Source organism: Erythranthe guttata, chromosome 3, assembly GCF_056151865.1.
Source record: "Erythranthe guttata isolate IM_541 chromosome 3, IM_541, whole genome shotgun sequence".
Taxonomy (NCBI): Eukaryota; Viridiplantae; Streptophyta; class Magnoliopsida; order Lamiales; family Phrymaceae; genus Erythranthe; species Erythranthe guttata.
Window position 1 is genome coordinate 4,169,031 of NC_142535.1, and position 23,392 is coordinate 4,192,422.

Genomic DNA, 23,392 nt, shown 5'->3' on the forward strand with positions numbered 1-23,392 from the left:
CACATCTCTCAGGATAGTATGTGTTGTCGCACTATCTGCCAGACATTTATCCCCACATGTCATGTCTATAGAGTTATATAAATCTAATCATATATATTCAGTACTTCAGGTACTAAATAAATTCATCAAGCAAACACCACTGAATAACATAATAATTAACTTAGAGCATAAATATCTGGTCTAGAGTATAAACTAGACATAATCAAAATATGAATATGGTTCCTAACATGAGCATATGAAGTAAGATGATTGAAATTCAATAAACTAATAAACCCGAGTAATAAAATAAACATATTGCATGAAATCAACAGTTCAATCATATCCCAACATGGGTTATTTGGTCAGATGTGCCCAAGTATGGAAGCTGAGCGATGGACTATATATTGAAAAATTTTACCTCTACTAACTTAGTCTAGGCTGGTGCATTATTATTTGCATCTCCAGCCCCAACGTTCTTCGCACTTCAGGTGCGCGACCAATTCTTAGATCCACCATATATAAAACATATATCTATGTTCTGATTTTGAGCTCTCTTTGGATTTTAAAATTCATATACAAATCGTTTATGAATTCACTTGTTCCTTGCTTCCGGCAAGTATATTGTCTTTTGGTAATCAAAACGACTAGTCAGGTTATCCCATTCTTTATGGGAACCCATCATTTGATGAATAGTCCATGACGAAGGATTTCATCTAATTATCTCGTAATCAGAACATAGTCTCAGCCTTTTGGGCTTTACCTAATAAATTATCCTCGAAAACAATCATTCTCAATTGGCCACTAAGCGTATGGATGTTAACATCCATTCTCCAACTAATATAACTTTCACCAGATACATTAAGTTGGGTAAACTTGAGTTTGCTCATGTGTTTTATCTCAAATCAAATACAATAAGGAGTATTATTGTTTTATGGGAATGTAACCTCCATAAACAATTTCATGAATATTTTGCACATATTAGAACTTCCGGTCTAATAATTCATACACCACATGTTCATACACATTCATGGATTACATACGATAAACCATAACGACGAACGAAATATTGTTTCCCATTTCCATATCACAAAATTACATATGGCAGATATGGATCAATTGAATAGAATTCTCCATTAGAGATGGACCAAAATCTTTATGCAATTAAGACTTTGTAAATTGTCAAATATATAAAATATAACATGCTAAATAATATAAACAATATATAGCATGTACAATCTCATATAAATTCCACGAACTAATTCTGAAATTATTCCGGTAGGTAATCATGAATTAACTAAATAGATCCATAATGCTATCAAGTATCAGCAGTGCATTAGATCATCTTAAAATGAAATGACCAAGTTATTGTAGCAACATTTTCTAACAATTCATGCAATACAAATTCAACCGAGAAAAAAAATTCTATTAATATGGCTACAATCACGTTCAGTAAGAAACATAAACAATTTCACATTCATCATCAAATATATTCACCCCTCATTCTACAGTGCATATTTATTCATAAGCTTCTTAGTGCATTGTATTCTAAATATTATGATAAATCATTAATAATACAATTTCATATCAAATCCTCGAAACATAAAATAAACCAGCAAGGTATTATAATTATTTGACAATATACAATCACACATTTATCGTCGCTATTCATTGAATCCGGAATGAATGCAAATGATAAAATAATTTGCTACACCACATACCAAAAACAATCATATTTATACCATACTATAACATAATTAAGCATGCTTCCAATAATTACGAATCACATCATATTCTGAAATTATCCACAGTATAAATGAAGTAATGACTTGAAGATAAATATGTACTTCATGCATTTCATGCCATTAAATAGATCTAGTGCATCTCTTATGAAATCGAAATTGCAAGGGATTACGGCTTACTTGAAACGCTTAAACCCATATGTTGAAGAATATATTGTATTCATCGAACAAGATTACCATTTCACGAACGAACTCGAATCACAAGTTCTTCTGTAACACCCCACCTTTCCAAAACCCGAAAACCCTAAAACCCGAGGTTAATATTCCCCAACTCGAAAACCCTTAGGGAATATTATTAAATGATCTTAATTATATGCATTATGTGAATTTAATTATGTTACTTACGTGAATAATTACGTGCGCTATTATGTGTGCGATTTATATGATTTAAATTTCCGTAGATTAAAATACTATGAAATTTCGTGAATTACGTGGTTTATGTGAATAATTGCGTATTTTATTCATTTGATAAATTATTTGAAAATTTTGTGGATTATATGTATACGTACACGTACATACATGCATGCATACGTATACATACATATATACTAATACTTGCATTATACATTTGAATATATATATATATATATATATATGTCCGAATTGTGTGTGTGTGTTCGGATGATGTGTGTGTGTGTTGTGATGCAAGTTGAGATATAAATTAAATAAATAAATAATGTCTAATTAGGCATGCATTACACTTGGCAAAACACTCATCATTTTCACTAATCCTACACTCTACCTTCATTAGTAAGATGAAGAGACACCTTCATCTCTTTTCCTTCCAACACCTCTACACTTACTTGTCTCTCTCTCCTCTTCCCACCGAGACAAATCACCACCACCATCGGCCTCTCCTCTCTCCACCTCACCTAACATTTTCAAAGAATTCCCAACATAAAAAGGGTAAATAGCACTTAACCCCCCTGTGGTTTCCACGTTGTGCACTTTACCCCCCTCTGATATCAATTTAAGCACTTAACCCCCCTGTGGTTGTCAGTTTGTAGCGGCCGTCTAATAATCCGTTAAAGTTAATGGCAAGTGCATCTCACTCGCCCAAAATTGAAGTGGTTGAAGGTTTTGCAAGCTAAAATTCGTGATAATATCCATATTGCCCCTTTTCCTTCAATAAAAACCCCTACACCAATCTCTCATTTTTCTTTTAATTAAAAAAACAAAATAGATTTTTTAAAATTCTATACTACATAATTTTTTGAATTTTAAATTAATTACTGTTTAAATACATATAGGAACTCTTTTACAACTAATAATCATCATCTGCTATGCTATGGGATGAAAACAAATTTACAACTGATGCTAAAAATAAAATTATATATATATATATATATATATATATATATATATATATATATATATATATATATATATATATATATATATCAGAATTCAGAATTCAATTTAAAAATTAGAAAAAAAATCCCTAAAAAAATTAGTACAAAATAAGGTTTAAATAATGGCTGATTGATTTATACAACCTAATAAAAGATACTACGAAAAAAAAGTTAAAATAGAGAAAAAGAAACGGATGTAAGAAAATGGAAAATCTGGATGATGAGGATTTTGATCGACCCGCCGCCGATGAAAAAAAACTCACGTTTCTTTCTGGAAAATTTCGGAGGCCATAATCTGCCTGGGTTCCTGCTTCCCATTTACGTACCCCCTCCATCACCCAACTCAATGCCCCGATTCAAGATTCTCAAATCTAATATATTCTCTGTATCTACAATAATACAAAATACTTATATTTCTGAAACCGTAAAATATCGAACCCCCAACCAAATTCTCTCAATGTAATCATACGTAACAAAGAATTATCAATATTTATCACAAAATTGAGGACTTCAAAGAAGAATCGAAACCCTAGGAATCTGAGATGTTTGCCCGAGAATACAAAAAAACTCGAACATTGTTTTTAGGATGTAATTTTCTGAGTGTTCCTGGAATTTTTTTTTTTTGAAGGGGTCTGGAACAGTTCAAGGGGATTTCAAGGCGAGGAGAAGAAGCAATTCTGATAATTGTAATTTAGTCCTATGAATTGGTGTTATTTCTAATTTAATGCAATTGAATTTTTATTTATTTATAAAAAGAAATATAACCTGCAAATAGTAGGAAAATAATGGGGTAGTTCTGATATTTAACATTTTCTGTTAACTTTAACGGTATATCTGACGGCCGCTACAACTTGTCAACCACAAGGGGGTAAAATGACCAAATTGATATCAGAGGGGGGTAAAGTGCACAACGTGAAAACCACAGGGGGGCTAAGTGCTATTTACCCACATAAAAATGAGAGTTCCTTATTCAACTCTTGCCATAGACTACTCCAAAAATACCATCAAAACCACTTGCCTCCTTACGGGAGATCACAACTCCTCCCTCCTTGAAGCTCACACCATTTCCTTCACAATCAAGGTGGCTTGGTTGGACTTCGGTGCTTGAAAGCTTTCCTCCCTTTCGGCTATTTTCTTTCTTCGATTTTAAGGTAAGAAATTCCGATTTCTTGCTGAAATTAAATGGCATCAATAGTATCAAAAGGGTTTTCAAAATTTTCTTAAAGATTGGGAGTGATTTCGAAAATTTAGGGGTTTTTGAAGAAAAATGGAAAACGAGTGTTTCTTGTTAATTTCTTGGTCTTGCATGCATCATCTATGTTGATAGTGGGTAGATACAACATTTATTGGCCAAAAGCCTTAACAATTTCAGATTTCAAAAAGGGGTTTTCAAGAAAAATGAATTTTTAACTTTTTGTGGTTGCATGTGTAGATCTTTGAAAGTTTTGGGCCGAATCTGTAATTTTTATAAAGTCTGTCCGAAAAATGTTTTCAAAACTGTTTTCCAACATTTATTGAACAAAAATTTCGGATTTAAAGAATTTTTGTAAGAAAAGTTGATTTTTGAAATTCTAGTAGGCTTGCATGTGTAGATCTAGAGATTTTGGAGTAAAATGTGTAATTTCCGAAATTTCTGCATAAAGTAGTTTTTCAACTTCATTTTTTGCATCTAGTAAAGTGGAATTTCAGATTAAAAGTAGAAATTGAACTTCTAGTGTGGTTGCATGTATAAATTTCGAAACTTTTGGGTCAAAACTGCAATTTCCGAAAAATCTCTCATTTTTAAAGTTTGGATCTGTTTTTCAGCAAGTACTAAATATGAAAAAGTTTTATTTACCAAGTTTTTAAATCAATTAGAGTGATATTAGAGTTTTGGATGTTTAAATTGAAAAAGGGATTTTCCTAGTGTTTAATTTCAAGAAAATTCGAAACTTTGTGAAAACTTTAAAATCATTTCAGAATCTGAAATTTGGATCATTTAGGAGTTCTAGGATTTAATTTGAGAAGTTTTGGAATTTAATTGCTATTATTTCAAAATTTGGATAATTGCATGTCATTTACATATGTTTTGTGCCTTAAGTGTTCATGTTTTGATTTAATGGTTATGAATGATGAGTTTTGGTATTTTTGTACTTTAAATTGCTGCTGGATGTGTTTAATGGCTGTGAGGAATTGATTGAAATGGATTATTACCTAGAAGTGGTAATAAGTCCATTAAATGAGAATTGAAAAAGGGGTATTTGTTCTTAAGCTTGCTTTGATGAGCAATTAGTGATGTTAATGTGTTGATTGTGCATGTGTGTGCGCTGAAATGTGTGAATGTGTGGGTGCTGTTTGTGCATGATGTTTGTTCCGTGTGTGGTTGTGTGTTTATGTGTGTGAATTTGGGGTTTTTGCCCAATTTACAAATATGTGGTAAATTGTGATAATTGTGTGAATTTGTGGCACTTGATTGATATTTATGATGTCATGTGTGGCTTATAGCATTATTTCGAAAAGTTGCATATAAATGATTTTTATTTGAAAGATTAATGGAATATCGGGTAATAAACAACTCGGATATAGTGGGCCGGTATCCAACTAGGATGATGTGTGTAGTGGTTTGATTCCACTTAGTGAAAACGGGCTCGTAACAGGTTTATTTTCCGGTACATAAATTAATCTTTCACAGATCCGATAAACCGAAAAATGTGTTTTTCATGATTTTCACAAAAAGGGCATTTTAGTCATTTTGCATAATTACGTGATTTTTGCTGAATGATGTGTTTTCGTGAGGTATGCGATTTGACCGATTGCCTTGTGTTGTTGTACGAAACGTGGGTAAGAACGGGTATACAATATTATATATTAGATATAACGTATTTCCAAAGTTCGATAATACTCGGATTTCTTACTGAGCTTTATAGCTCATATAGATGTCTTTTAATTGCAGGTAGTAGTGCTAGTAATCCTCAACCGGGATGGATCGAGTAGTGGATCGAGGTCTTGCCCGGAATTTTGGAAGACGTACGAGGACCTATGAACGATGCTAGACTTTTGGTTATTTTCTTTTGGTGGTGTAACCCTAAACCGTAACATTTCTTTTTTCGTACTTTTGAACTCATTTTCGTTATGAATCGTACCCAAAGTCCTACTTTAATATAGTAAGTTTCGTAATTTGCTATTTTCATGCCTTCACTAGGAATTTTCGAATCATTCACCAAAATAACCTTTTCGAACTCTGATTTCTTCTCGAACCGAAAATCGATATTGAGAATGTAGCACTCGAATGAGAAACCTCCCCTCGAAACTTATTTCCAAATGAAGCTTTTATTCGGCTAAAGTAACCCAACAAAGTTTTTTTTTTGAAAATGCAAAGCCTTCAATTACCCAAAAGAAGATATTTTTAATAATTGCATTTTCGCCCCATCCCAATGTTTCAACAATTACAAATTGATCCTTTGCTTCCGCTAGTTTAATGAATATTCCGATAAACCGGTTCGATTTATCGCCCATCTAGAAGGGGGGTGCTACATCTTCGAGCATCCACGTGCCAAAAATGGTTCATTTTTCACGAGCACCTGAATCACAAATTCTTCAAGTATCCTAGTGCCACGAACGATTGTCTTTCCACGATCACAACGAGCATTTCGTGCTGATAACGTGTTGTAAAATGGCCTATTTATCTAGCTCTTTGGTTTGTGTTTGTGAAAATACATAAGAATGTAAATAACAAGACAAAGAGAGAAAGAAATAATGCAAAGAACAACAATCCGTAGAGAGAAAATTGTGGGATACGTGGGGAGGGAGTGTTTCTCATTTATATAGGTGGTAACCACCGGGAAGTTACAAAGGAGTTACATGTGGAAGTTACGTAGAAGTTACATCGCCACTAACACCATATATGGGAAGTTAATAAACTAGTGGGAAGTTGAAAACCATCAAGTGGTTATGTTCAGTGGCGGATCCAGGATTTTTGCCAAGGGGGTTCGAAATTGTAGAATAAAAAATTAAAATATCACTTTATAAAAATAGTGGACCAAAAATTTATAATTTACAAATTTTAGGTGAATTGTGGAAATATTTAAAAACCAAAAAGTTGAAAAATGTTAAGATTTCGAAAAAAATCCATTATTGTGAGGGTGGGTTTCGAACCCATGACCTACTAATAGGTCAAGATGTAACACCCCATGTGTTCAAAACACGATAATTTCTAAACCATAAACCTCTAGTCACTTAAATACTAAATTTTACTAATAATAGGGCTATACGTGAATTATTAATTGCCGAATTATTAGATATCGAATTTTATACGTGACCTTATGTGCATATGTGTTTCGGGTAAATTATACATGCATGCTAGAAATTACCATAGTACTTATATATATGAATATATATGTGTGTGCCGTATATGTGTGTATAATTAGGGGAGGATTATTAAATAATTAGAAAATAAATAAATGATTAACCTAAGCCTAGCCTAACCCCTATTAAGACCACTCCTACACTCCATTCAAGCATGCCTACTTAGAAGGCCAAGAGTCCTCTCTCTCTCCCCCATTCGGCTGCAACCTACCCTCTTTCCCTCCCTTGTTTCTTTTCTTCATCCAAGCCACCGAAACCACCATTGCCATCAGCTCCACCAAGCTCAAACCCTCTCCACATCAACAAGATTTTTATCAAGCCAAAGATGAGAATTCCCTATCTCACCCTTGCCCTTGAATTCTCCAAGAACACTATAAATACATGGTGCCCCTTCACTAATGAAAACACTTCTCACCTTGAAATCTATACCGTGTCCTTCCATATCAAGGTAGCTTGGCTGAATCTTCAAGCTTGAAGAAGGTAAGAAGCTGCCATTCAAAGTTCTTCCACCCCTTCTTTCTTCTTCGTTCTTTTCCCCTTCTAACTTTCGGTTTTTCTTTGAAGGTTCCCAAGAACCTTCCCTTTTCATCTAGCCTTTTATTTCCTTTCTGTTTTTGAGGTAAGGAATCGAAATCCTTTCTGTAAATGGAGGTATCAAAGTATCAAGAACAAATTTCGAAATTAATTAAAAGACACCCCTAATTCTTGTTTTTGTGTTAATTCTTGCATTTATTTGTTCTTTTTGTTAGTTCATATGATTTATGTTATTGCATGTATGATCAGAGGTTTTAAATGGTAGATTTGAGTTAATATCTTTCGAAGAAATTTCAGGTATTTCGAAAATGGTGAAGAAAACTTAATTTGGGAAAAGTTTTGTGGTTGCATGTATAAATCTGCATTCTTTTGGGCCAGATCTGTAATTTGTGAGAAGTCAGATTCATATGAGTTTTCAAAACTGTTCTTTTTGCATTTATAGAACGGAAATTTCCAGATTTAGGAAAGTTTTGCAAGAAAAGTAATTTTCGAAACGCCTAGTGTCTTGCATGTATGGATCTAAAGGTTTTGGGGTGAAAAATGGAATTTTCGAAGTTGTTGCATAAATCAAGTCTTTAGTTTCATTCTTCTGCATATATTGAACAAAGATTTCGGATTTTGAGGGTTGTGGACGAAGAAATGAATTTTGAAATTTTAGTATGAATGCATGTGTAATCCAAAAGATTTTTGGGGCAAATCTGCAATTTTTGAGAAATTAAATTCTAGTGGTTTTCCAAATCTGTTTTTCAGCACTTGGTGAAAGGCAAATTCAGTTTCTAAGAAATTTTGTAAGAAAAAGGATTTTTTGGATTTTCTATGGGTCATGCATGTATAGATCTAGAAAGTGTAGGGTGGAAAATGTAAATTTCGAAAAATCTGCATAAATAACATCTAAACTGGTTTTTCACATTTATTGAAACTTAAGATGGATTAAGGGTTTAATTCATGAATATATGAATTAGGAACTTTTAACTTGATTGCATGTGTGAGTTTTGAAACTTTTGGGGTCAAAAGTGTAATTTCCAGAAAACTAGGGGTACTGTACTGAATACCCGAAATCCTCTAGGTTGATATGTTTTCTTGATTCTAAATGTGTTAGTAAAGAAATTTTGGGATTTAGTATCTTAAGGAAAAATAAGAATTATATGGATCTTTACTAGTCTTGTTTAGAATTTTTAGTTATATGTGGGTAAACATTCATGAAGGCATAATTCGATGTGTGATGATTCTTGTGTGTTATGTGGTTACTTGTAACTTGATTGATATTTGTGATGTCTTGTGGTATTTTAATTTTCTTATGGGTTATTGTGGAATATTGATACCTTTATGTACTCAACCGAAATTCTAAATACTTCGGCCGTGCCATTTTGTAATTAAATAAAATAAGTTGGGGGGATTAATGAAATACTTAGAAAAGATGAGAAAGGATACGGGGGGCCGGTATTCCAACCATAGATACTACAGTTGGGTGGTTTGATCCCACCAAAACGGGCTCAGAATAATCTTCTTATTTTCTAAGTAAAGGAATTAATTTCTCATCGGATCCGATAAATTGAAAAAGCTCTTTTACGTACACGAAATTTGGAATTTTAGAGATATGCATTGTATTTAACTTCATTCCATTTGTGTGATTATATATCATATACGTAGTACGACTATATTTTAAATTCTCGGTATCTTTCGATATCCTTATTGAGCTTTGTTAGCTCATATAGATATTCTCCGTTTGCAGGTACTAGTACTACTCACTCCACCGGATTGGACTAGTCGACGGTTCGAGAGGCCGACTCCGGGTTTTTGTTTCGTATGGAGGATCTACTTATAATGCTTATAGTATTATCTTTTGTGTACATTGTCCTTAGGACAATTACTATTTCTGTCGTAGCTCATGTGTATTATTACCCGTGGTAAAGGAGGCTAACTCCTCCGAACGTGGGCCCTTTTTGTTAAACTATGGTCCAATTATGTAGAATTAATATGTCATTCTAATTATGGACTTTAACCTTTTATTTCTATGTTTTATCAAGGTGACACCACTTATGATCGAGTAGTTCAGATATATGTTCCTCCATCCTACTAAATCGTTCGCCGAAAATTCTTCCGAAGTAAACCCAGCCTTTAAGTCTTAGGTCATGAGAATTATATCGGTTCGCTAATCTTTGGAGTCTTCCCATATATCTCAACACTTATTTAACACCTTAAAGCTTCCGTGCATGGCAAACCCTCATCGGTTTGCTATACGATTTCTAGGGGGTGTCACAGACATGGTATCAGAGCAAAATTTGTAGAAACTCTATACGAACACCGAACCGGAATTCGGAACCCTCGAAGCGTGAAGACTCGGTATGTCCGGTAATTATGTGCTTACTTGTGTTTTATAATTTCTGTTAATCTAAAATTTTTGCAACACACACTAAGACATGACAGGAAGACAATCTCGGAACGCCGCCGCCACAAATAATCTCCCGGACACCGCTAACGTTATTCTCGGTCTCTCTAACCTTATCCGCGAACAAGCGCAAAATCATCATGACCAGATCCAACAACTCCTTCAAAGCCAACGAACCCCACCTACGCCTCAACCAAACCCCCAAAGCCTATACGAACGTTTCCTTCGTATGAAGCCCTCTGATTTTCACGGTGATCCCGACCCGGTCGTAGCCGAGGAGTGGATCAAATCCTTGGAGGTGATCTTTGATTACATGCAAATGGATGACCGTGAACGAGTGCACTGTGCCCTCTTTTTACTTCGAAACGAAGCCCGAAACTGGTGGGAGGGAGCTAAGGAAGGTGTTGAACTCGAGAACTTGTCATGGGAAGCATTCAAGGTCCAGTTCTTCGAGAAATACTTTTCCAAGGACGTCCGGGCCAACAAACTCAAGGAATTCTTGGAGCTCCGCCAAGGGGATCTTACCATGACCGAATACGTTCGGTTATTCGAACGAGGATGCCTGTACGCCCCATTCATCGCCAAGGACGTTGAGGAAAAGAAAAATCACTTCACAAGGGGTTTACAACCCGAAATTCGAAGGGACATCCGCATGTCCGACGCCACTACCTTTCGGCAAATGGTGGACAAGGCACTAACGGCTGCTCAAGACGAGGATGAAATTCAACAAGGGAAACGGCCCCAAACACCCGCACCACGACCATGGAAGAAGGCCAATTTCGGAAATAACAAATTCAAAGGAAAGAAGGTCCAAATTTCAAACTCTAAACCAGTAGCACCGACGACCAAGCCCACTTGTTCGAACTGCGGAAAGGCTCACTTTGGGATCTGCGTAAGGGATACCGAGTTGTGCTTTCAATGCAAAAAGCCTGGCCATAAGGCGAGAGACTGCCCCAACGCTCAAACTCGAGTCCCAGGCCGCGCGTTTGCCATGACCCGGGAACAAGTGCGCCAAGATCCGACGATGATCGCAGGTACTGTTCTTATTCTTGGAGAACCCGTGTATGCTTTGATTGATTCAGGCTCTACACACTCCTTTATTTCCACCAATGTGTGCGTACGTCTTGGACTAATACCAACTCAAGTAAGCCACGAATATCGCATCTCTATGCCCCCGGGCGAAGAAATGATCACTGACAAAATAGTGAAGGATTGCCCTATTCGAATTCAATCCCAACCCATGAGATTCGATCTCATCGTCTTAACAATCGAGAACTTTGACCTCATAATGGGAATGGATTGGTTGACCAAGTTCAAGGCCCAAATCAACTGCGCCCTAAAGACCGTAAGCTTTTCTCTCCCAAATCACACCCTCTTAGAGTTTCGAAGAGACACCGAGACTGTAATTCCCATAATACCCGCAATCAAGGCCACCAAACTCATCAACAAGGGACATATCGGCTATCTAGTCGACCTTCTGGAGACTAGCTCAAAACCTCAACCGGTGATGTCCGAACTTCCCGTTGTTCAAGAATTTCCTGACGTCTTCCCCGATGACCTACCCGGGCTACCGCCCGATCGAGAAATCGAGTTCGAAATTTGTCTTATGCCGGGAACAGAACCAATCTCAAAGGCTCCGTACCGTATGGCTCCGGTGGAACTCAAAGAATTGAAGGATCAAGTTCAAGAATTACTCAATAAGGGTTACATCCGCCCCAGTCACTCTCCATGGGGAGCCCCGGTACTATTCGTTAAGGAGAAAGACGGATCGTTCCGCCTTTGCATCGACTATCGAGAGCTAAATAAGGTGACCATAAAGAATAAATACCCTCTGCCCCGCATCGACGATCTCTTTGACCAACTCCAAGGGTCATCCGTCTTCTCCAAAATCGACCTCCGGTCAGGTTACCACCAGCTGAAAGTCAAAGAAGCAGATATTCCTAAGACTGCAAGAATTAGCGAACCGATATATTTCACATGACCTAAGACTTAAAGACGGGGTTGACTTCGGAAGAATTTTCGGCGAATGATTTAGTGGGATGGAGGAACATATATCTAAACTACTCGATTATTCCCTAATATAGACTATAAGTGGTGTCACCTTGATAAAACATAGTAAAAAAAAGGGGTTTAGAGTCCGTAATCAAAACAACATGTTCATTCTACATAAATGGACCATAGTTTAACAAAAAGGGGCCCATATTCGGAGGAATTTGCCTCCTTTACCACGGATAATAATACACATGAGCTACTACGGAAATAGTAATTGTCCTAAGGACAATATACACAAAAGACAACACTACAAGCATTATAAGTAGATCCTCCATACGAGCCAAAAACCCGGAGTCGGCTTCTCGAACCGTCGACTAGTCCAATCCGGTGGAGTGAGTAGTACTAATACCTGCAAACGAAGAATATCTATATGAGCTAACAAAGCTCAGTAAGGATCTCGAAAGATACCGAGACTTTAAAAATATAGTCGTACTACATATATTATATGTATATAGCCACACAAATGAAATGAAGTTAAATATAACGCATATTTCTAGCATTCAAAATTCGTGTACGTAAGAAAGCTTTTTCAGTTTATCGGATCCGATGAGAAATTAACTCCTTTACTTAGAAAGTAAGAAGATTATTCTGAGCCCGTTTTCGGTGGAATCAAACCACCCAACTGTAGTATCTATGGTTGGAATACCGCCCCCCCGTATCCTTTCTCATCCTTTCTAAGTATTTCATTAATCTCCCCAATTTATTTTGTTTAATTACAAAATGGCACGGCCGAAGTATTTAGAATTTCGGTTGAGTACATAAAGGTATCAATATTCCACAACAACCCATAAGAAATTTAAAACACCACAAGACATCACAAATATCAATCAAGTGACAAACAACCACATAACACACAAGAATTTACCATCATCACACATCGAATTATGCATTCATGAATGTTTACCCATATATAACCAAAATTCTAAACAAGACTAGTAAAGATCCATTTAATTCCTATATTTTCCTTAAGCTACTAAATCCCAAATTTTCTTTGCTAATTAATTTAGGATCAAGAAAAATACATCAACTTAAAAGAGTTCGAGTATTCAGCACAATACCCCTAAATTTCTGGAAATTACAGTTTTGACCCCGAAAGTTTCAAAACTCAAACATGCAATTAAGCTAAAAGTTCCTAATTCAGATATTCATGAATTCAACCCTTAATCCATCTTAAGTTTCAATAAATGCAGAAAAATACAGTTAGAAGTTTATTTATGCAGATTTTTCGAAATTTACATTTTTCACCCTAGACTCTCTAGATCTATACATGCATGACCCTTAGAAATCCCCAAAAATCCTTTTTCTTACAAACTTTTTAGAAACTGGAATTGTCTTTCACTAAGTGCTGAAAAACAGATTTGGAAAACCACTAAAATTTTATTTCTCAAAAATTGCAGATTTGCCCCAAAAATCTTTCGGATTACACATGCATCCATACTAGAATTTCAAAATCCATTTCTTCATAAACAACCCCCAAAACCGAAATATTTGTTCAATATATGCAGAAAATGAAACTAAAAAAAAAACTTGATTTATGCAACAACTTCGAAAATTCCATTTTTCACCCCAAAACCTTTAGATCCATACATGCAAGACCACTAGTAGTTTCAAAAATTACTTTTTCTTGCAAAACTTTCTTAAATCTGGAATTTCCGTTCAATAAATGCTAAAAACCAGTTTTGAAAACTCATATGAGTCTGAATTCTCACAAATTATAGATCTGGCCCAAAAGAATGCAGATTTATACATGCAACCACAAAATTTTCCCAAATTAAATTTTCTTCACCATTTCCGAAATAACTGGAATTTCTTGAAAAGCCATTAACTCAAATCTACCATTTAAGACCTCTGATCATACATGCAATAACATAAATCATATGAACTAACAAAAAGGGAACCATTAAATGCAAGAAAAACATAAAACAAGAATTAGGGGTGTTTTTTTTTAATTAATTTCGAAATTTTTGTTCTTGATACTTTGATACCTCCATTTGCAGCAAGGATTTCGATTCCTTACCTCAAAAATAGAAAGGAATAAAAGCTAGCTGAAAAGGGGAAGGTTCTAGGGAACCTTCAAAGAAAAACCGAGAGTTAGAGGAAGAAAATGAACGAAGAAGAAGGAAGAGTTTGAGACTTCGAATGGCAGCTCTTACCTCTTCAAGCATTGAGATTAAACCAAGCTACTTTGATATGGAAGGACACGGTATAAATTTCAAGGTGAGAAGTGTTTTCACTAGTGAAGGGGCACCATGTATTTATAGTGTTCTTGGAGTATTCAAGGGCAAGGGTGAGATAGGGAATTCTCATTGTTGGCTTGAGAAATATCTTGCTGATTTGGGGGTGGTTCGAGCTTGGTGGAGCTGATGACAATGGTTGTTTCGGTGGTTTAAAGAAGGAAAGAACAAGGGAGAGAGAGAGGGGTTTGGTGCAGCCGAAATGAGGGGGAGAGAAGGGACTCTTGGCCTTCTAAATAGGCATGCTTGAGATGGAGTGTAGGATTGGTTTTAATAGGGGTTAGGCTAGGCTTAGGATTATCACGTATTTATTTTATAATTATTAAATAATCCTCCCCTAAAATACACACACATATACGGCACATATACATACATATATATTATGTATTATGATAATTATGCTAAGTCCTAGCATGCATGTATAATTTACCCGTAAACACATAGGCACATAAGGTCACGTATAAAATTCGATATCTAATAATTCGGCACATAATAATTCACGTATAGCCCTATTATTAGCAAAATTTAGTATTTACGTGACTAGAGATTTATGAGTTAGAAATTATCGTGTTTTGAAAACGTGGGGTGTTACATCATTTGTATCTAGAAAATCATTATGTGTTGCTGCTAGGCGCAAATCTTGATTCGTTGGGTATTTGAGTTGAAATTAGTTTCACCTCAAACATAACTCTGGGGACGACTTTGAATCACAATTTGTTGTGGGCCCACGACTAGCTTATACATGAACCATCGAGGGTCAGACTTCTCGTTTAATTGAATTCCTTGAATGAAGGGTCAGAGGTTAACTCTGCATAATTGGAACTAAATATGAATGAGTCCAACATTCGTAATTGTTGATTATGAACAAGAATGAACAGAGAAAAAGAAATGGGCAAACATTTAGCAAACTTTCTAAATCGAAAAGTTTCCCGATTGAGCAGTTCCACTAAACTAGGGTTTCCGATCGTTAGTTTGAGAGAAACGAGCAAATGAATTATATTGGACTTAAACTGTTGGGGTCAGTCCGACTTAAGCCCAATAGGGTTATATCACAAGACACTATGAATACGAACTAATAGGTCTTGTGAAATAACACAAGACTCATTTAAAAACCTAGCCTCCCTCTCTCACACTCTCTTGTCCGCCCCTCTCCAACCGCCGCCACCGTCGCCCCTCGCCGCCACACGCCGCCGATTTGTCGGTAGTCTTCTTCTTTTTTTTTCGATTCTTTTGTTCTCACATCTGGGTATCTAGTGCCACGTAAGTTCTAAAATAAATCAGCAGCCGCCGTCGCCGCACGTGCTCCCACGTGCCGCCACCGTCAGCGTGTGAATATCACACGCCGCCGCCGCGCCCCCGTTGATCCGGAACAGATCCAAAGGGGTTGTTGAGATGCTAGCCATATACATACATCTCACGCTTCAAGGGTAATTATATGATTATCCTTTATTAGTTTTAATTAATTGATATTAATTATGATTAGTATATATCAATTAATTTCGAATCACATATATTGCATGTATTATTGCGTGCTTATGTGAAATCGTATGTTGAACAAGCTTATTATAAGATTTAAATTACCGGGCATGCTAATTGATTTAATTTTATGCAATTTAAATTAATCGCTAGTATGTATATGGTGATTGCAAGAAATCAGGTATACAGTTAATTACTTTAATTGTGCAGGTGTGTTTATTTGATTAATTGTGTTTCAAATAATTTTTTTGTTTGGTTTTTCGCCGCGTACACGTAATTGATTCCCAACACTTTGAACATGGTTACTCGATCATCGAACATGACAGAGGCAGGAGAAACGAACCCGATTGAGGTGGATACTTTCATTGAAGAACAACTAGCCTTCAATGACAAGATCCAAGGACATCTCACTGTATTAAGATCTGAGATGGAGATGGATGACATGAACACAGCAGTAGAAGATCTGGTTAGACCCATGAATAACGACAAAGGGAAGGAGCATGTTAGGCCTGGTAACACCTCAGAGCAACCCTTCAGAAATCCAGACAATGTATTGACCAGATTTAGAGGAAGAAGGAATCACTCACTGTGTAACACCCTTCATGAATTTTACGTAAATAAGAAATATTTAAGTATACGATTTAAAAAAAATTAACTTTACTAAAAATTTCGGATTCAATTTGAACTTTGAGATAAAAAGTTTAGAATTTATCAAATTATTTTCCTTTACTTTAAATATAACCCACAACTAAAACATCATCAGGGTTTAGAAAATATTAGACAGCGGAAGAAAAATAAACTTGATTTAAATACCCCTTTTAATAGACTAGGCATGTGCACGTGCGTTGCACGTGTCGTGACAATATCATTAGTGGAAATAAAATAAAAACACCAACATCAACACTGAAAATCAAATAAAAATACACAGGGTAGTAATAGTAGTCTCAAAAAATATATATATACCAAATTTCAAAATCACGTTGAGGTTATGAAAGAGGGATTTACCTTTGGATGAATAAATGTCTGTGGCGATTATGGTGGCTACTGCGGCAACGATGCCGGTGCTTGTTTAAGATTGCATAGAAATTTCAATTTCTAATGAAAAGTGTTGATTTTAAATGCCTATGGGTATTTACTCATCTGTTGAGACAGACTACATGTTACGACATTAGGTGACGTAACAGAATTGTTGTGTTGTCACAGTAATAAATCTACGAAAAGCAGAATAAAGAACACAACAATTTAATGTGGTTCAGATACAAATGTACCCTACATCCACGAGGACTTGCAAAACTAGTTCAGATTTAAGTGTACATTAATAGGACTTAATAAAACACTAAAGACTCCCTCTTTATGTGATACGCCGTTCTTGCACACGACTCGAACTTGTTGATAATCAAAGCAATTCCTCCTCCGCACTCTTGGACTTCCTCCAATGTTGAACCTCCTTCAAACGGCGGATCGACCTCTCCCGAGATCTTTTAAGCACTTCTCCCGAAACGCCGATCTTCTTTATGGCCTGGTAGAAGAAACCTGTTCTGTTGCCACACCTGCCGTGCAGACAGGGCTGCAGCACGGGCTGCACCCTTCAAAGCCTTTATGCTGGGATTTTTCTTATTAAAGCTCCATCGGACTCATATGAGGTTGAGGGCCTTATATAGGCACGGAATCCACCACCCTAAACCTAACTTGTGCCCTAAGAAATCGATTAACTAGGTAATAGAATCCTAGTCGATTTCTACTTCTATTCTAGATAAGTACAAAAGATACCTAACTAGAATATAATACATGGAAATAAATCTAAGTCCTAATAACAATATTAAAAAAATAGGACTCTAATTAATTCCAAAATAAACATGGAAAACAAATCTTTGCCAATCTTTAATTTCCACGTACGGCGGATTTCTTCAATCTTCACAAATAGAAATCTCGTGCCAACAATCTCCCCCTTTGGCATAGATTGGTTAGAATCCATGTTTAACAAGAACTCCCCCTGCAGATGAGATTTACTCCCCCTGCAACAGAGATGCCACTTTTCTTCACCCGTCTTGGTCTTCTATCAGAGTGTCCCATCACGGGGCACGTTACAACGCAGCGGAATTGGGTGAATGCCGTGACAGACTTCCGTCTCAACCTTCCTTGTGAACACACGTCATCCAATAAGCAAAGCAAACAAATCAAAACCCAAAATCGGACACTAAGTATATCTAGTGACCCGCTCTGATACCAATTGTTGATTTTAAATGCCTATGGATATCTACTCATCTGTTGAGACAGACTACATGTTACGACATTAGGTGACGTAACAGAATTGTTGTGTTGTCACAGTAATAAATCTACGAAAAGCAGAATAAAGAACACAACAATTTAATGTGGTTCAGATACAAATGTACCCTACATCCACGAGGACTTGCAAAACTAGTTCAGATTTAAGTGTACATTAATAGGACTTAATAAAACACTAAAGACTCCCTCTTTATGTGATACGCCGTTCTTGCACACGACTCGAACTTGTTGATAATCAAAGCAATTCCTCCTCCGCACTCTTGGACTTCCTCCAATGTTGAACCTCCTTCAAACGGCGGATCGACCTCTCCCGAGATCTTTTAAGCACTTCTCCCGAAACGCCGATCTTCTTTATGGCCTGGTAGAAGAAACCTGTTCTGTTGCCACACCTGCCGTGCAGACAGGGCTGCAGCACGGGCTGCACCCTTCAAAGCCTTTATGCTGGGATTTTTCTTATTAAAGCTCCATCGGACTCATATGAGGTTGAGGGCCTTATATAGGCACGGAATCCACCACCCTAAACCTAACTTGTGCCCTAAGAAATCGATTAACTAGGTAATAGAATCCTAGTCGATTTCTACTTCTATTCTAGATAAGTACAAAAGATACCTAACTAGAATATAATACATGGAAATAAATCTAAGTCCTAATAACAATATTACAAAAATAGGACTCCAATTAATTCCAAAATAAACATGGAAAACAAATCTTTGCCAATCTTTAATTTCCACGTATGGCGGATTTCTTCAATCTTCACAAATAGAAATCTCGTGCCAACAAAAAGGTCATTTACCAAGGAAAGAATTAAAGGAAAAAAAAAAGATCAGGAAGATGTGAAAACTGTAAACGTAAAAACTGTTCTTTTGTGTTAATTATCTTATTTAAGTATGGCGTACTAATTAATAACTATGAATAAATTTTACTTCATTCTTAGAGGGTGTTTGGCTAAACTTATAAGATGTTAAAAGGAGCTTATAAGATGTTTTAGAGCTTATAAGCTCTTCCAAGGTGTTTGGTATTTTTTAAAAAAAAGATCTTTATATTTTTTTTAAATAATCTGTTGGAGACCAAATAAGATATTTTTAAATAAGTACCTCTACCCCACCTTTTTATTTAACATCTTATAATGAGTAAAAATAGGAAATAAGCTCATTATCCAAACACTCTAAAAATTAATCCTAAAAATAAGATGTCACAACTTATCAGCTCTAAAAACATCTTATCAGACGTAAGAGCTTATCAGCTGTTTAAAATAAGCTTAGCCAAACACCCTCTTAGTTGTCCGTCAAAACTATTAAATGTGTTACCTTGTACATAAAAATGAAAGGTCGTTTATTTACCATGGAAAAGAATAATAATAAATTTAGAAAAAGATGAAGAAGATGTGTGAAAATATTTGTATAAGTATTAATTAATTGCTATTATTATTAGCATAGTACTTAATTGTCCTTCAAATTTTCCATACCCAAAGGATATTTTGTCCATACAAAAAATGGTAGAAACATTCATATCATTCACACTTTTATAGAAAGTATAGACTAGATTCCTAAATCAGAGTAAAAATTAAAATCATGAAAATTTCTATTTTTGTATAAGACCTTTTCAAAAGCGAAAGTGAAAATATAAACTTCCGGATAAGGCATGCTAGGCATCAAGGTTTGTGATTCCTCGAACTTCGCTTCGATGCGCACTGTGATTACTTCGAGAACCTGAAAAAGTGAATTTTCATAAAGCGTGAGCCCAACCAGTGGCTCATTAATAACTTTGGCCCGACGATACTCGCGCCTCTCTTAACGTGTCACTCACGTCCTATAAGTGCCCTAAAGTACTTGTCTCTATGTTCTTTCGTGTAGGGATAAGCCTAAAGCTTCTATGTCATCTATATTCAATTTATTCCTCTAGATGAAGACATTCGATCATGTACGTAAGAGCACATATCACCACATACAAATACAATATTTTTATTCTATGTTCAATTCGTCTTAATCTTCTTTGTAACTTGATCTATGTTCAATTCGTCTTATTGAGTTTAGCCTCAAAGATTTAGACTATTCTTTCAAACATCTCTTTTCATTCAAATAATTTATTTTAGAAGAATCTGACGTTTTTGGTTCTTTAACTTAGAAAAATCATATCTCTTATATCGTAGATCAAATACAATCATATCCAAGTGGAATCATATAAATTAGATTAGTTTTAAGTCGTATTCAACACATAATCCATGAATGACTCAAAAACTGTGCAGATTCAGAAAGCAATCCATAACTCACTCAATATAAATCATATCTATGCATGATTTGTATCAAAATGAAGATAAAAGTATTATCTAGACTACCATAAAATTTCATAATTAAAACATACACAGGGAGATTTGGCGCTGATTTTCCTTAACACGGGGGGTTTTATGCTGTTTACCCCAGGATTGTCTGTATATTGTTTACTGTATTTTTCACTGACGTAAAACATAGGGGCGTATTTTGTAGTATTTTTTTTTTCACAAGGACGTAATTAGCACAGCAACATCAACAGGCACATACTTTTATTTATTACAAGCACGAGATTAGATAGAGATAGTAAATACATATATACATCTTATTGTATATATTTATTCACTCTTTTATTTATAAGCACGCACGTCACAGATATATTCTCTTCTTGCAAGTCTCGTCAACTAATCAACGTGTTAACCTGCAGCAATAAATCAAAGCCACAAAACATAATCCATGCATTAATTTCTTGCTTACAATAATATATATGTATGAAAGAGAAATGTTGATCTTGTTATACGGTTGATCGACTAATGTACTCACGTTGAACAGTCGAGCGATGGGGTGTATCTGTACGGAAAAGGGATGCCGCATTTATCTGGAAGGCTGTTAACCAAACTAGGGTTAGGCGAAACGCTAGGTATAAGCGCTGTGAGGCATCTGCATGCGGCTTGTAAATCAGCCGTTGTTTTGGCTTCGTCGTTCAGTAATTTCAGACTGTCGCAACAAGCAGGTGTCACTGCACCGCCTCTCTGGACATAACCGATGCACGAAGTGATCCTCGTCACAACTGCGCTGCACGTGATTGCGGCTGATTCTACCTCAGCCGGACATGTAATTATAATTACCAAGAAGCAAATCATCATCAATAATGCACAACCAACCTTGTTAAGCGACAATGGTGATCGAGAAACTGCAGCCATATATAGATACTTCGACTAATGTCGATATACTCTTAGCAATTGTATATTGGAAGGAGATACTGATTTGCTTTGTGAATATTCGATTCGGGTTTCGGGGTATTTATAATGAAGAGAAGTAGGAGAGAAATTAAAAAGTATCATGATAACATAAAAGATCATTAATTATAATTATAACAAAGCTGAAAAAATAGAACTGGACCACATACTTGTTTGTATAATCCCTATGAATGTCATTAATGATATCTGATTTGCCTAATTTGGATTAGGTCCAAAAGGCCCAAGTTAATCTAACTGATTATGAAGATCCAATGAACACATTTTACTTATGGGGAAATTTGCTAGACACCCCTTATTTTGGACTTATATAGGTAGAAGTCCTAGTTGCTAGATGAATATAGGCCTAGGTCCTTTCACATAAAAAAAATAATATAAATTAAATAATAAAAAGAATATATAGACATAAGTACCCCTATTGAATGAACATATTTTAGGCGATTCAGTTATTTACGTAAAGTTGGGAAATCAAATCCCACTAATCACGATTGAAGGCAGAGTATCGTGTAAGACGCTTGGAAAACAGATCTTAGTCGATTCAAGTGAAATATGAGATCATCATGAAGAGTTCGAGAGACCAATACGATCGTATTATAATTAAACGCGAGAGTCGGTGTTGATAATTAGTCAATCCTTTTTTTTGGCCTGCAATCAACATGAAATTGAATTATACGCAAAGGTTTGTCAATTGATGTTTGTTGTTTTGAATTTTCGATTTATTAATCGTCGTTTTTACAACTTAATTTTCGTTCAATATTGTTTGCAGTTTATCGTTCTCCACAAAATTGGTGTTCAGGTATGATGTATTGGTATCGGTGAAGAAAGTGTCGAATGCAATCAACATGAAATTGAATTATACGCAAAGGGTTGTCAATTGATGTTTGTTGTTTTGAATTTTTGATTTATTAATTGTCGTTTTTACAACTTAATTTTTGTTCAATATTGTTTGCAGTTTATCGTTCTCCATAAAATTGGTGTTCAGGTATGATGCATTGGTATCGACGAAGAAAGTGTCGGATGCAATCAACATGAAATTGAATTATACGCAAATGGTTGTCAATTGATGTTTGTTGTTTTGAATTTTCGATTTATTAATTGTCGTTTTTACAACTTAATTTTCGTTCAATATTGTTTGCAGTTTATCGTTCTCCACAAAATTGGTGTTCAGGTATGATGTATTGTGTTTGCCCTCCTGAATTTAAAACACGACGTGGTAGACCAAAGAAGAAGAGGATACCGTCTATTGGCGAGAAGATAAAGAGGAAAATAAGATGCGGGAGATGTAAAGAACTCGGTAAACACAACAAAAAGTCTTGTACAAATCCGATGTATTCTTTAGGGGTGATGCTTTTTGGTTATGCTTTTTATGTTTCATTTAAGAACTTGTGCTATCATTTTCAAGCTTCTATTTTTGAATTTTTTTTTTGTTTATTTTTGATTAGCTTATGTAGATGTTTTACCATTTATAATGAAATGAACAATTTAGCAAATGGTAAATTTTGATTAGCTTATGTTCATGTTTTGATTAGCTTATGTTCATGTTTTACAATTTAGCAAATGGTAAATTTGCTACAGACAACAAACACGAAGTTATTCAACAAATACATACCTCCATGTTTTATGTTGTAAACAGCAAACAACAAAAAACAAATAACAAACTATAAACTTTTACAGTGTTCAGTGAAACTGCCGACTTTGTTTGG

General features: G+C 35.5%; 1 protein-coding gene and 2 long non-coding RNA genes across 3 annotated transcripts; all 3 read left to right on the top strand.

The window, feature by feature from the left end:
• Nucleotides 1–4,080: 4,080 nt before the first annotated feature.
• Nucleotides 4,081–6,273, top strand: LOC148771574 (uncharacterized). The gene is made up of 2 exons (XR_016030481.1): nucleotides 4,081–4,281; nucleotides 6,063–6,273. It is a non-coding gene; the product is annotated as an uncharacterized LOC148771574 (long non-coding RNA).
• Nucleotides 6,274–10,428: 4,155 nt separating this feature from the next.
• Nucleotides 10,429–12,378, top strand: LOC148771575 (uncharacterized). Its single transcript, XM_088815118.1, has one exon. It carries the CDS (start codon nucleotides 10,429–10,431, stop codon nucleotides 12,376–12,378), a length of 1,950 nt encoding a protein of 649 aa, XP_088671244.1.
• Nucleotides 12,379–22,124: 9,746 nt separating this feature from the next.
• LOC148771576 (uncharacterized) lies at nucleotides 22,125–23,170 on the top strand. Its single transcript, XR_016030482.1, has 2 exons — nucleotides 22,125–22,555; nucleotides 22,828–23,170. It is a non-coding gene; the product is annotated as an uncharacterized LOC148771576 (long non-coding RNA).
• The last annotated feature ends 222 nt before the right edge of the window (nucleotides 23,171–23,392 follow it).

Coding starts and splice junctions, on each gene's coding strand:
- LOC148771575 (XM_088815118.1), top strand. CDS start 10,429: ATGACAGGAAGACAATCTCGGAACGCCGCCGCCACAAATAATCTCCCG.